At 37.1% G+C, this 13,905-nt stretch overlaps 3 protein-coding genes across 3 annotated transcripts; 2 read left to right on the top strand and 1 right to left on the bottom strand.

Annotated features, from left to right (window-relative positions):
- Window positions 1–374: 374 nt before the first annotated feature.
- On the top strand, window positions 375–1,619 carry LOC126766024 (basic salivary proline-rich protein 2-like). Its single transcript, XM_050483749.1, has one exon. It carries the CDS (start codon window positions 375–377, stop codon window positions 1,617–1,619), a length of 1,245 nt encoding a protein of 414 aa, XP_050339706.1.
- Window positions 1,620–2,944: 1,325 nt separating this feature from the next.
- On the top strand, window positions 2,945–3,701 carry LOC126761411 (uncharacterized). Its single transcript, XM_050477551.1, has 2 exons — window positions 2,945–3,012; window positions 3,090–3,701. The coding sequence occupies exons 1-2, from the start codon at window positions 2,992–2,994 to the stop codon at window positions 3,492–3,494; spliced, it is 426 nt and encodes a 141-aa protein (XP_050333508.1). The 5' UTR covers window positions 2,945–2,991; the 3' UTR covers window positions 3,495–3,701.
- A 3,730-nt stretch (window positions 3,702–7,431) lies between these two features.
- On the bottom strand, window positions 7,432–8,756 carry LOC126765938 (uncharacterized). The gene is made up of 2 exons (XM_050483704.1): window positions 8,733–8,756; window positions 7,432–7,923 (listed from the first exon to the last, which is right to left on the bottom strand). Exons 1-2 carry the CDS (start codon window positions 8,754–8,756, stop codon window positions 7,432–7,434), a joined length of 516 nt encoding a protein of 171 aa, XP_050339661.1.
- Between the last annotated feature and the right edge of the window lie 5,149 nt (window positions 8,757–13,905).

Here is a 13,905-nt window from a genome sequence, read left to right as displayed (position 1 = left end):
TTTGTTGTTGCCAAACATTTTATTTTCTGTTTTTGGAAATTTTCTTCCTACAACATTTCTTTGGACTGTTGATCATATTTGAGGTCTCATTTGTTTATGCCTTCACTTCATCGCAGTTTGATTAAACGAAATGCACTTCACATTCAGAGACAAACCTGTTTCTGCAAATTAAAAATCATAAGCAAATTACCAAAGCAGCGCGGCAGTAAAAAGTTCAGACTTATCATCAGCGGTCGAAGTTGAATTTGAATTCCAGCAGCAACATTTGAGTGCAGACAACGCAAGTGAAACCATCGCAGAGCGCGAAGTGACAGTTTAGAATAAGACGCCACTTTTGACGATATTTCGGTAAAGCCGAGTTTTCTTCAAGCAAAATGCATTTTTTCGCGCTGAAACTAAAATTAAGTTCTCAACATTTTCTACTCGTGACATTACTTCTCATAACGACTACTCTTAACTCCGATGGCTATGGTCATCAGCAGACAGCAACCCAACAACATAATGGTTATATATACGGGCCTCCTCCACCTCCGCCATTTGTTAACGTACCTCGTGCCCTGCAAACGTCCGCGCCTGCTGGCGCTCAGGTGCCTGTTTTGACAGCTGTGGTGCGCCCACTTGGACCTCCGGGAAGAAATTACGAAGTGAGACTCTCTCAACCGAATCATCACAATTTGCTACACAGACAACCACCTCCACAAGCAACTATAAATGGACCATCGCCTTATTATACCAACAATTACCAACCAGTCAACTCCGGCGCGAGATATGCGCCGCCAGCGTTACCATCTCAACCCAGGCCATACCAGCAAGCTTTTCTTGGTGCAACTGATCAGCAATACAGCAACAATGCTGCTGGTTCCCCCGTTTCGAACACACCACATCAGAATCCGCTACTGACACCGCAGTATGGGCAACCAGCACCACCTCCCACCTCCTTAACACCTGCGCCAGGACAGTCACAATCATTTGCGAATCAAGGTAATCAGCAGAATAACGGTAATACGCAGCTGACACCGCAGTATGTGCAACCAGCATCACCTCCCTCCGTCTCTACGCTGCAACAGTCACAATCCTTTGCGAATGCCGGCAATCAACCGCAGCAACAGTCGGCTGTTGGGTCACCGATTGGACCTCAACAAAGTAATGGCGTTGGCACCAACGGTAACGCACCAAATTTTCAACTCAGCTCCGGCGCACAGCCTAGCACCGCGAACACCGTCGACGGCTCTAACAATGGCGTGCTGGGAAATTACATTTCGCAATCTGAAGTCGGTCAATTGGACCATTACTTCGAGAAGCAGAATCCAGTGGGTGACACACGCGCCTATACTCGTCTCATCAACACCTGCTATCCGGATGGCCGTTGCGATCAGCAGCAGCAACTGGGCGCCGGTGAAACCCATCAGAGACACCAGCAGGTAGTATCAAACGCGCGAGCGCGTGTACAACCGATCTCGGATAAGTGCCGCGCCCTGGGCAATTCAGGCGCTATGTCGGCAATAACTGCTGGATCCGTTAGCGTAGGGAATCCTGCGCTTAACTCGGCGAATCGTCCACCAAATCGTCGACTCTATCAATATACAGAAGTTGTGTTACCGCGCGATCCATTCAACTGAAAAAAAACATAACAACCAATTTGTGTTAATTAGTTTGTATATACCAAGAAAATATATGTATTCGTGACAGTTTTGTTTGTGAAAAGGTCAGTGTCTACATTCTTTTAAGTTTTGTTTAACATTTATTTCAAGTTTAGTCTAAGTGTATTAAAACGAATTGTGAATAAATTATTATAATGAGAACACCATTTGCTTTGAAGGTTTTTGGACGGTTTCGGTTTGAAGGTTTCGTTTGATGAATCGTTAATGTAGGCATTTTTCGCTAAAAGTATGTTACAAGGTCTTTCGGTGTTGTTTATTTTTCATTTAGCCTAAAATGATATGTTACAACATTGTTGTGCAACGATGTGATCTTTCGGCATTTCCAGTTGTTTATCTTGTGATAAAAACTGCGTAGATTGCAGTAATCAAAAGCAAATGGAACGTAGCAACATTGTTGTGCAACATTAGTGTTAATGATCAGTGATGAAGTAGAAACATTGTTGCGCAACATTAGTGTTAATGATCAGTGATCAAATAGAACTTACTGTACTGCATTTCCAGCAACATTGTTGCGCAACCTCTGTAGTAATGATCAGTGATGAAGTAGCAACATTGTGGGGCAACATTAGTGATAATGATCAGTGATCAAATAGAACTTACTGTACTGCATTTCCAGCAACATTGTTGCGCAACCTCTGTAGTAATGATCAGTGTTCAAGTAAAACTTACTGTTGTTGAAAAGATTGTTGGGTAACGGACTGTAATGCATAATCAGAGAAACTCTATCAATATACAGAAGTTGGTTAATCCATTCAACTGAAAAAACATAACAACCAATTTGTGCTAATTAGTTTGTATATACCAAGAAAATATTGACAGTTTTGTTTGTGAAAAGGTCGTCTATCTAAGTGACGAATTGTGAATAAATTATTATAATGAGAACACCATACGCAAGGTTTTTACGGTTTCCTGGTTTGAACATCGTTAATGTGAATCAAAAGCAAATGGAACGACCTCTAATATGACTTGCAACAGAGAAGGCATTAACGAGTAAGGGGTTAACGGTATACTCGAGCTCCTCACCTATAATAAATAGATTATTTGACACTAATCTTTCATTTCTAAAATTTCTGTTTCGTAGTAATACAATATAGGCTTAACATAATTGTTGTTATATAACAAAGTACTGAGTTCATTTAGCTGAACATAAGCTTCCTTTCCACTAGTTGTGTCATTCTCATTTGTCTTATTTAACTTCAGCTTCAAATGTAAATACTGCGATATGTTCTAAAACTAGCTTTATGTATATTCGAAATTAAATATTAAGTTAGTCACTAATTGTAGTTTGTCTCGAGCGGATTGAAAAGCAGAACCAAAATATTTCAATAAAATGAAATTCCTGCTATTTATGGTGAGCACAAGCTTTTGCTATACATTATCTACATACACATGCACATATGATATACAACATATTTCGCCAATCACTAGGTCTTCTGCGCCACGCTCACTCAATCCCACACAAGAAGCATTACAAAAGCCGCTAACACAGGCACAGCAGCAGCGTTTGGTCATGACTATCATAACTCATTTAAGTACGGTTATGGTTATGAGCAACCGAGAATTCAATTCAATTATCCAAAAGCCCAGAACACACACATGAACTACAAAGCATTGGAGAAAATTAATTACCTGAACTATCAATCAGCACATTCGAAGCTAAAGCCAGTCGGCAGTGTACCTATGCGATTGCTATTTCAAATGCCCAAGATGCATGCTGGCAAGCCTTATAAAGACGAAAAGGATCTGCGTACAATTATGGAGGAGCGCGAAATGCGACGACCGGCACCACGGCGTTTAGTGCCATACAACGAGGTAATCACGTACACGCTGTAAGATTTAATGACGATCGAAAGAGAATTGACAGCAGTAAACATTTTACTAAACTACCAAATGAATTGGCTAAACAAATATTCAACAAAACTTTTTAATAATTTGTTTTTATTTGGCACGATTAACAGCGACTTGTTTACTACTAATCATAACCATTGGGAACTCCCCTAAAAAATGGATATCAAAATATAGTGATAAACGAAACAAAAATGTCTATGAATTTACATAAAATATTCTAATTAGAAATGAGTCATACGAGTTTGCTTTAGACTCGCATTCAACATATCCAGTTTTTAAAAAGAACTTATAATCATGATGACAAGCTCATTTCATTCATAGAAACAAGATTGCGCTAAATTAAGTTGAAATTCAAAATATTTTTAATAGTTTCATAACCGATTCCTGACGGGACGTCATTAACTGAGAACAACATTGTTATTGAATCAGCTGATTGAATGAAACCCCTTGAGAATCTCACACCTTTGATTTTATATCAATGAAAGTGTGCAGCAGTGGATCTCAGTATAGATCTCTCTCTCTCAAAGTTGCATATCCAGGTTCGCATGCTTTTGTAAATGGAAAAATTTTCGAGATACACTGTCACCGAATACTAAAGTGATATTGTCCTAAATTAGGAAACCAGGCTTAGAGGCGAAAATCTAATGAAAGGAATCATAGGGAATTTATAAAGGGTTTCCCAAAATTAAATCAAGATTTTAAATTGCAACCATTTACGTTGTAAATTGTAGACAACCCTAAAAAAAACAAATTGTCAGCTGACAGCTTAGGCTTATTAAAAGTAGTGCGTAACACTATAAAACTATGTGTCTAATGAAGACAAGAAGACATTATACATTATTTCAAAAATAATGAAACCTTAATGGTCTTCTTGTTCTTCTTTATTGGCGTAGAAAGCAATCGTTCTTCCTTTCTATCTTCCTTTTACAGTTTTCATCCATTCGGACGACATGACCTAGCCAGCGTAAAGACAGCGGCTCTCAATTGCTTATCTCATACAGCTCATCGTTCCGTCGACTGCGGTATTCGCCGTTGCCAATGCGTAAAGGACCATAAATCTGACGCAGAACCTTTCTTTCAAAAACTCGTAACGCCGACTCATCGGATGTTGTCATCGTCCACGCCTCTGCACCACCATATAGCACGACGCGGATAATGAGTGACGAAAGAAAGTCTTCATAACCGTCATATATTTACAGGGTGTTCCGAAATTATTACTAATATCTCACAATTGACGAAGATTGAGAAGTAAAGTCCGCTCTCACCAAACAAAACCCAATCGAAACTAGTACAGTTTCATTTCACATTCATAGTTTCATGGTTTTCTCAGAAGGTTTTACAGTTAAAGTGAATTTAATCATAACAATCATTTAATCGACACAGTTTAGTCCGTTATTCGGTAATAAATACAAGTAGTTCGAGTATTCGAGGCTATACGCCGTTATTTAAAGCTCACAATACTCACAAATACTATGCTTAATCGAATTTCAGAACTACTCAAAACTAAATTATTAAAAAAAAGACAAACAACATTACAGAGATGGCGGATTTGTTGCTTTTGGTGATTCTTAGGGGAATGCTATATATGGATTAAGCTGAACGCGTTCAAGCTATAACTAGTTTTGAGTATTAAATTTTCCGCCAAAACACAACAACTAAAGCTCATAAACAATTTATATATGCAGCCAATCGTATGATCGTATTACTAACGGGTGTTCCAAGTGTAAATAATTTTTTCAATAGCTTTTTTTGACAGATCACGTGTGAGCCGTGTCAAGTTGTCATGTTATTTTTATTCCGTATTGTTTGATATTTCATCATGGAAAAACTCACGTTCTGCAAAGAAGACTAATGGAGGTTGAGAGTGTTTACGAAGACCGTTAAGAATGGATTCGGCGCCGTTCGCAGTAACTCGGACTGACGTATGGAACTACTTGGCGCATTTTACGTCGAGTCTTAAATTGAAAGCGTACAAAATACAGCTTGTGCAAAAACTGAAGTCGCTCGACCTTCCCAAGCGACATCGATTGGCTCTTGAAAAGTTCCAAGAAGATCCGACGTTTGCGAGCCAAATTTTGTTCAGCGATGAGGCTCATTTCTGGCTCAAGGAGTTTGCAAACTAGCAAAATTGCCGCATTTGTGGTGAAGAGCAACCTGAAGAGATTCGAGAGCTGCCATTTCTTCCAGAAATGGTGTGGTTTGTGGGACCGGTGAAATCATTGTTCCATATTTCTTCAAAAATGATGACGGTGAGAACGAAACCGTCAGTGGCGACCGATAGCGCGCCAGATAATCGACTATTTGATGTGTAAAATTTAAGCTCGTGATCTCGACGACATTTGGTTCCAATTAAAAGATTTATTAAGAGATTCGGTAAGCAAATAATTTCACATTTTGAACTGGTCGATTGGCCACCAAGATCGTGTGACCGTTTGAATTTTTCCTGTAGGGATATATAAAGTCTAAATCCCACTTCGATTCAGGCCTTGGAGCAAAATATCACGGGTGTCATTCGCCAGTTACCAGTCGAAATGCTCGAATAAAACATCGAAAATTGAACTCAATGGATGGACCATCTGAGACGTAGACACGGCCAACATTTCAAGGAGATAATTTTCAAAAAATAGATGCTAAAAAATGCTCTTTCGAATGATAGTAAACAGTCCCCATTAAATTTGAAGTTTCTGTGTTTTTTATTTAAAAAAGTAGGAGATCTCCCAACGGGTCACCCTTTATATTAATATAGATGAATATAGTTTTTATAATTTTTTTAGTTATATAAAATAGTCAGATAGTCAGTAGAATACTATGCAGTCAAAGCAATAAGCTAAGATTTTAGGACTAAAAACATACTGGACCTAAACAGACCAGTCTTCTTCAAAGATATATTTAGGCAACAGGATGGAACTATCCAGGATGGATAGTTAGTAATAATATTTCCCACGTGGTTTATATAAGAAGCTAAAATAAGAATAACGACTCCTTAAAGTTGATCAATAGTAATAATGCTTGGAGAAGATTTTTGTACATCCAATGAAGCATTTGAGGGGTTAGAGTTTAATATTTTTTAAGCACACTTACACTTTAATACACTTGCACCTACAATGTACAGTACAAACACAATATTTTTGTTGATTTTTTTCACTCAAATTGCATTCACCTAAATTTGTGCAATTTTTGCTATTTAACCGTTATTTAAAATTCCTTACAACTCGTAAATAACTGTCCCAGCAGGTTTCGCATCATCTTCGCTCATAGCCAATTAATTTCAAACCGAATATATACAGTATGTACTATATACCATATAAATGGATCGTTGACGTTTTCATTGCTGGATTATTAGCTGCAGCTGGGAGGCAAATTAGCCGTCTCTGCATTTTATGCGCCATCGTTTCATTATCGACTTGACACGTAATGCGACTATAATTAATGATTTCTTCAGTTCGAAACTGGCTATTAATTACTTTTTATATGTGTTTCTATTTTTGTCTATTTTGCTTATTTTTTGTTTTTGTCTTAAAAGCCACTTAAACTTAGTTCTTGAAATGACATTTTTATGGTTTCGAATTTTTTATGGCGTTCGCCGACTAATCGTAGACGCCAACTTGTTCGCGAACGTAATCATAGTCGCCCGGCTATTATTATAAGCTTGTCTTTAATTTTTTTTCGCCTAATTGTGGCGTTTGCTTATTTGTTTACAAGCGTTATTGCGCATTTCTTTTGTGCAAAAATTCCAAACTTTCTACCATTAAACTCGGGAATCGCCAAAGTGTCGTCAAAATTTCGAAAATATAAACAAATTAATTATAAAAGAAAAATTTTTTTTTTACAATAAATAAGTTATTTTATTAAATGTCTAAAAGAAAATATCACAAGGAAATAAATAAATACACAACAAGAACATCGGAAGAGTGCAATTCGTTCAATAGAATTTCTTTTGATTCGACGGGTTCACGCTATAGAGATCGTAATCGAACTGATCCCATGCGTAGGCGTCGGCGCCGCGCGGCACTGAGGAGCCTTTCTTCAACTTCAGCATCTTCTTTTTCTCCAGTTTGGGATCGGCCACTTCAATGCGCTGCCGTATTTCACGTTCCTGCTTCGACACGGCTTGCGGTGCACGTATCGGTGTATTCTTGGGCAAGAACTGTGTTTCGTCCATGCTGAAGTCGGACTCGGCTGTCATTTTCGGTTCGTGGAAACTGGCGAAATTCTGATACTTTATAGAATCCGTGGGGAATTTGTCATCGGCCATAATCATGTCAAAGTTGTTGCTCTGCACCATAGGCACCTCGTTCGACGCGGAGGCGAGCAGTGGATCGATATTGTATCTACCATATTTGCCAAATTTGTAGTAGAGTGGGCTGGCTTGAATTGTTAGCACGGAGAGGAGCAATAGTGCGACGAAGGTTAGCTGTAAATGTGAGAATTAAGAGTGCAATTTTATTTTTGTTGCAATGGTAAGTAAAGATTTTTTAATGTAGTAAAAATTAACGATGGCGAGTTTAGTTTAGTTAAATTATATTAGTGGATATGGTTATCTCAATTTCAGAACAAATAAATTGCGAATTTATTTTTAAAAAATGTATATTTAACTTTCGATAACTAATTTTTTTCCAAAATTAAAATAATTAACTTATTTATTTATTTAAAAAAAAAAAAAAATTACAGTTATTAATAATTACTTTAATTAATTTAAATTTAAAAAATTAATTTCATTAAAATTTATTTAAATTAAAAAAAATTAATTTAATCAAAATTTATTAATTAATTAAAAATAACTAAAAATTGTTTTTGCAAAACTAAAATTATTAAATGATTTATTAATTTTAATTTAAAAATTAATTAATTTAGTTAACTAATAAAATAAAATTAAAAAATTAACTAAAAATAAAAATTAAATATAATTAATTAATAAAAACTTAATAACTAATAAAATAAAATTAATTAATTAATTTTTTAGTTTAATTAAATAATTAAGTTTTTTATTAAAATAAGTAAATAATTTTTATTTAGTTTCGCAAAAAAAAAAATTTTGCAATTGAAAATCAAATAAAATAATTAATTAATTAATTAAGTTAAGCTTTTAACAAAATTTAAGATCGTCTAAAAAAATCTAATCTAAAAAAAATTTATCGAAAATTGTCATTTTCATTTTCATTTTCCAAACTTTGAATATTCCAATAAAATACGTTTGGAAAATTACTTCTACACAAAAATTACCATTTTCTGCACAAAATCCCGCATTTTTTCACAATAAATAGTTAACTTTTATAAGATGTTTAATCTTAGGTCTTAGACTGTGTCCTTCAATATGTTCTTAAATCGTAAAATCGCTGTGTCTTTATATCTCACTTAGCACTTGCGCACTTTCTTTATAAGCACAAACGTTTTGGGTTGTTGATGCTGTCAAAACAGTGTGGCATCTAACTGCCGATTGAAGCGTCTTTTAACTTTTGAACGAAAATTCGCATTAGCCCACACTGAAACAAGCAGACGCCGACGTAAGCACAGTAGCACCTTATACATATGTATGTACGTACCGTTGTGTACCTGAAAACTCACGCTCAGTTGGGAATCGGGCAAATTTTCGTACACAAAAAATTGGTAAAATAACAAACAAGATATAAGAAGCCAAAATCGATCAGCGAACAACGCAGAACCGCAGAGAAAAAAGGCAATCCCGCGTGAAACCCGCAGATCCGGTTTTCGGTGAAATGCGCCAATGAACGTGACCGGTCGCTCGCAAAATTCTTAAATGGTATTTCTCTACAGTCTGTTGATTTTTATTGTTTCATTCGTTGTGTTTTTGTTGTAGTTACGAAGGGAAATGTCCAAAATTGTGTGCAATTAAAGGCAAATGTGATTGCACGGCGCCGCCTGCGCAATGCGTAGCGCACTTTGCTTGGCACGCAGCTACTGGCCGGGCTGGCTGGTTTTCTGTGCAGTGAACCCTACATGACCGCAAAATGCCAATAAACGGCATTAGCGAGTTCGCGCTCGTCGGTAGGTGGGCGCAGTCGCAAAGCCTCATAAATTAAACAAATTCTGAGATTCAAAGCCGAATTTGGCAGCAAAAAATACCGAAATGAAATCAAAAGTAAGCGCGACAAAAAAGTGTTCAAGTTCAACTTAGTCACAAGTAGGTATACAAATATTTATGGTAATTTTATACCATACACAACATGCCAAAAACTTTGGCGCTGCTGCCAATCCGATATACCTACTTCAGATAGGTCTTCTTCCACCCGATCTCCCCCACGGAGTAGAGATCTTCCATTTCGTTTGCTTCCACCGGAGGGTACTGAATCGAAAACCCTCAAATCTGTGGTGTTCTCTTTCATCCGGAAAACATGACTCAGCCAGCGCAAACGCTGTCTCTTAATTCGTTGAACTACATATGTCAATGTCGTTGTATATCTGCTACAGCTCGTTCCATCAACCGCAGTATTCGCCGTTGCCAATACGTAAAGGACCATAAATCTCGCGCATAACCTTTCTTTCGAAAACTCGTAACGCCATCTTATCAGATATTGTCATCGTCCATGCCTCTGCACCATACAGTAGTGAAGTTGAGTGACTTGTAGAGTTTGGTCTTTGTCCGTCGGGAGCGGACTTTACTGCTCAATTGCCTACTCAATCCAAAGTGGCACTTGTTGGCAAGAGTGATTCTGCTTTGAATTTCAAGGCTAAACAGGCCCATTATCGAGCTCAAATAGAAGGAACAAGATTTTCGGGAAATTTTTCATAGTATAGTTATACATCAAGAGACAGAGAAATTCTTTCCAAAACAACTTTTTCCTATCTGTCTGGCAAAGCTCGAATACAATTACGGTAAAACTGTTAATCTTGTGATGCTATCTAAAAATCAAGCTATTTTTCGACGCCGTCTTGGGAGTGAAGCTGCTTCTGAGCCAGACCACATGCCATCGAACGGAACCAGTGATAATCGGACAGTGCAATATCTGGGGAATATGGCGTGTGGCGTAGAACTTACTATTTAAGCGTTTCCAGGTAGGTTTTAACGAGTTTGGCAATATAAGAACGAGCGTTTTCATACAATAGAATCACTTTTTCGTGCCTCAACTGGTATTATGGTCTTAAGGAACCCAAGTATCTCGTTTCTGAATCATTCCCAGCGCATGTAGAGGGTTCGAAATGGCTTGACGTGAACGCCCAATGCTGAAGCAAGCTCTTGCGTTTGACACGGATTTTCATCGAGCAACGTCTCCATTTCACCGTCTTCGAAGGTTTTTGGCCTTCCTTCACGTCTTTGTACCGACGAAACCAACCACAGCACGTTGTTTCACTGTAAACTTTTTTGAGTTCCCGGTGTGCTTCAGCCGCCGATTTCTTTGATTGAAATAAGAAATTTAACACTTCTCACAAATGACGATTATTTGACAAAAAATCGGACATATTCGAACAATCAAAAGTATATGACACATAAACAAAGTCACTAATTTGGAAACGCCCTTTCTTATTCAAATCTCTAGGTTAAGTTTGGATATAACAAAATCGCTCCCCACTAGCTACACTACATACTAGAGCCATCTATTGACAAACAGTGGGAACTTAGTTGCGCATGTTATTTATAATAAAATATATACTACAGATATAGAAAGCTTCTAAAATACTAAAAAGTTACACCCTTCCACACCGAGTCGTGATCTCAAAATTTCTTTGACAAAAGCGAAACAAATATTTGTGTGTGTAGGGTATCAAAATTGAAGCCTTATATCAACCGCTGTCGATCTGCCTTTTTATAATCATTTAAATATCAAGGTATTTAACACTGTTATTTGTTTTCATACATATGTACATACATACAGACATTTGCAATTATGTTTGCTCAAAAAAAGGCAATTGTGTAAGTTCGAATACAAGATTCGCTTTCATACTGTCAATATTATCGCAAGCGGCTTATCAATGAGCAGAATATTTATTGTTTACAATTATCAATTTTGACACACTTTTTTGTTGTTTTCACTTTCTCTGCAATTTTTTTAATATTTCGTATTTTTTGTCCCGGTGATACCACGCGCCGCTACTTTATTTGGGTATTATGACATTACAAGCAGCAGAGTTATGATAACTTAATAGGTTTATACTGAAAAATGCCACAATATACGAGTATATGCGCAATCACATGGGCATTATTGCACAATAAAAAGTGACAGTAATTGCTATTAATCTGACATTGCAACAAATTATGAAGTTATATTTTCGAAACCTCCCTAGGGATAAACTCAGGCTACTGGTCGCATTTTACACCGGCCACTGCAAGCTGAATAGGCATTTACGAGTATATAACATGGGCCTATCCTCTTGCGCTAACTGCCGGTTCTGCGACAGGGAGCCTGAAACACCGGAACACCTGCTAATCGACTGCACAGCAGTCTGTAGACGCAGGTTTAAGGCCCTTGGATCCATGTTTCCGGATAGGGATCGCATTGTCTCACTAGCACCCGGCAGAATATTGGACTTTATCAATATGCTGGGGCAAGGTGAATCTTTTTGGTTTAGGAGATGGCACAATAGACCTAAGTTCGCGGTGCATTCCTTATTTATCAATCTATATTTTCGAAAGAAAGGTGTTTCAGTGGGCATTTTCCTAAATGTAAAGTCTACTTGACAAAGTATGTAGTTAAAAACCCGTTGACCGGATTTATTGCTTAGTATATAAAGCGTTCGATGTTACCATAAGGAGTTTGAGAACACATAACTTCAAAATTAATACCACTAGCAACCTTACTAAACAGAAATTTTACTTTTTCGATATGTGCGCTGGGTATATAATAAGATACATAAGGTTTATCCCGAACTTAAACCTCAACCTCTGTGTTGACTTCTCAATTCAATGAATTATCATAATTATTCTTGTTTTTTTATCTTAAATTGATAAATAACTTCGGCGTCATTACACTAATTAATTTTATTGTAAAGCATTACTTATTTGAAAAGGTCTCTTATGCTTTGGGGAAAACCCACGCTGATTTACAAAAACTTTGTTTTCAATACCTGGGAGTTTTTGGCATAATTGAAGAAGCTTATAAATTTTAATTTCAATCGTAATTGAAACAAGTTCGTTTTGATTGCAAATTTACGGTAATAAAATAAATTGCAGTCTGATCTTGCAAGGGATAACCCGACTGTTGTTTTTTATGTTAAAATTTCTTTAAGTGGCGTGAACCTGCCTTTGGGTCTAATGTACATACCCACTACTAAAAAAAACTTCTAAGAAGAACTGCTCATGTCCGTTGCTGGAATATAATATAGATATAATGAGGGGTTTCACATAGTCTCATAAATTTATAAGATATAACGATCCGCAAAACATAGCGTTCAGAATTGTATTTGTAAATTTATTTTAGTATGCAATCCAACAACAAATTTTTTAAACTAGTATAAAAATTTATGATTTTATGATTTTACGATGCTTTATGACACGTTGTGAGTACCCCAAATATAACATATGATGATAATTGGGACCACAAACTTAAAATTTAATTGGAAATGTTTATTATCATTCGAAGGAACATTCTTTGGCATCTATTTTTTGAAGATTATCTCTTTCAAATGTTGGCAGCGGCTACGTCTCAGATGGTCAATCCATTGAGACCAATTTTTGATGACCCGTTCGAGCATTTCGACTGGTAACTGGCGAATGATACGCCTGACTGGATCGAAGCAGGATTGTCTGCATAGACTTTAGACTTTACACATCTCCACAGGAAAAAGTCTAATCGGTGTGATAGCACACGATCTTGGCGGCCAATTGAGCAGCCCAAAACGTGATTTTATCTGCCTACTGAAGTGTTCTCTAAATAAATACATTGCTTGATGCGATTGTGGGAAAAGGTGCTGTCTTGTTTAAACCATATGTCACCGAGATCAAGAGCTTCAAATTCAGGCATCAAATAACGGGTTATCATTACGCGATAACGGTCGCCACTGACCTCTGAGTTCTCACCGGCATCATTTTTGAACAAATATGGACCGATGATTCCACCGACCCACAAACCACACCAAACCGTTGTTCTTTTCAACATAAAATGGCATCTCTTGAATCTCTTCGCCACAAATGCGGCAATTTGGTATGTTTACATACCCATTGAACCAGAAATGGGCCTCAGCGCTGAGTAAAAACATTTTATCTTCTTCGATCTTTTCAAGAACCCATAGAGCGAAGCGATGTTGCTTGGGAAGGTCGAGCGGCTAAGTTCGGGTGTTGCCGAACATTTTATACTCTCGCATGATAAAGTGATAATCGAGATTTCATTATCCGTCATTTACATATTTTTCAAATGCCGCATTTGTGTAAAGTTTTATTCCGCTATCATCATTGGTTCCTAATGTATATATTATACAGAGAAGGCATCAGCTGGAATTCAAA

The sequence above is a fragment of the Bactrocera neohumeralis genome, chromosome 2 (assembly GCF_024586455.1).
Source record: "Bactrocera neohumeralis isolate Rockhampton chromosome 2, APGP_CSIRO_Bneo_wtdbg2-racon-allhic-juicebox.fasta_v2, whole genome shotgun sequence".
In the NCBI taxonomy this organism is placed as follows: domain Eukaryota; kingdom Metazoa; phylum Arthropoda; class Insecta; order Diptera; family Tephritidae; genus Bactrocera; species Bactrocera neohumeralis.
This window is presented reverse-complemented; position numbering and strand designations above follow the sequence as displayed.

Bases quoted from the DNA above. Each gene is read 5' to 3' on its own strand.
- LOC126765938 (XM_050483704.1), bottom strand. From the start codon at position 8,756: ATGCGGGATTTTGTGCAGAAAATG. The intron at 7,924-8,732 runs GTAATTTTTGTG...TCACATTTACAG, and splicing joins GGGATTTTGTGCAGAAAATG to CTAACCTTCGTCGCACTATT.
- LOC126761411 (XM_050477551.1), top strand. From the start codon at position 2,992: ATGAAATTCCTGCTATTTATG. The intron at 3,013-3,089 runs GTGAGCACAAGC...GCCAATCACTAG, and splicing joins TGAAATTCCTGCTATTTATG to GTCTTCTGCGCCACGCTCAC.
- LOC126766024 (XM_050483749.1), top strand. From the start codon at position 375: ATGCATTTTTTCGCGCTGAAACTAAAATTAAGTTCTCAACATTTTCTA.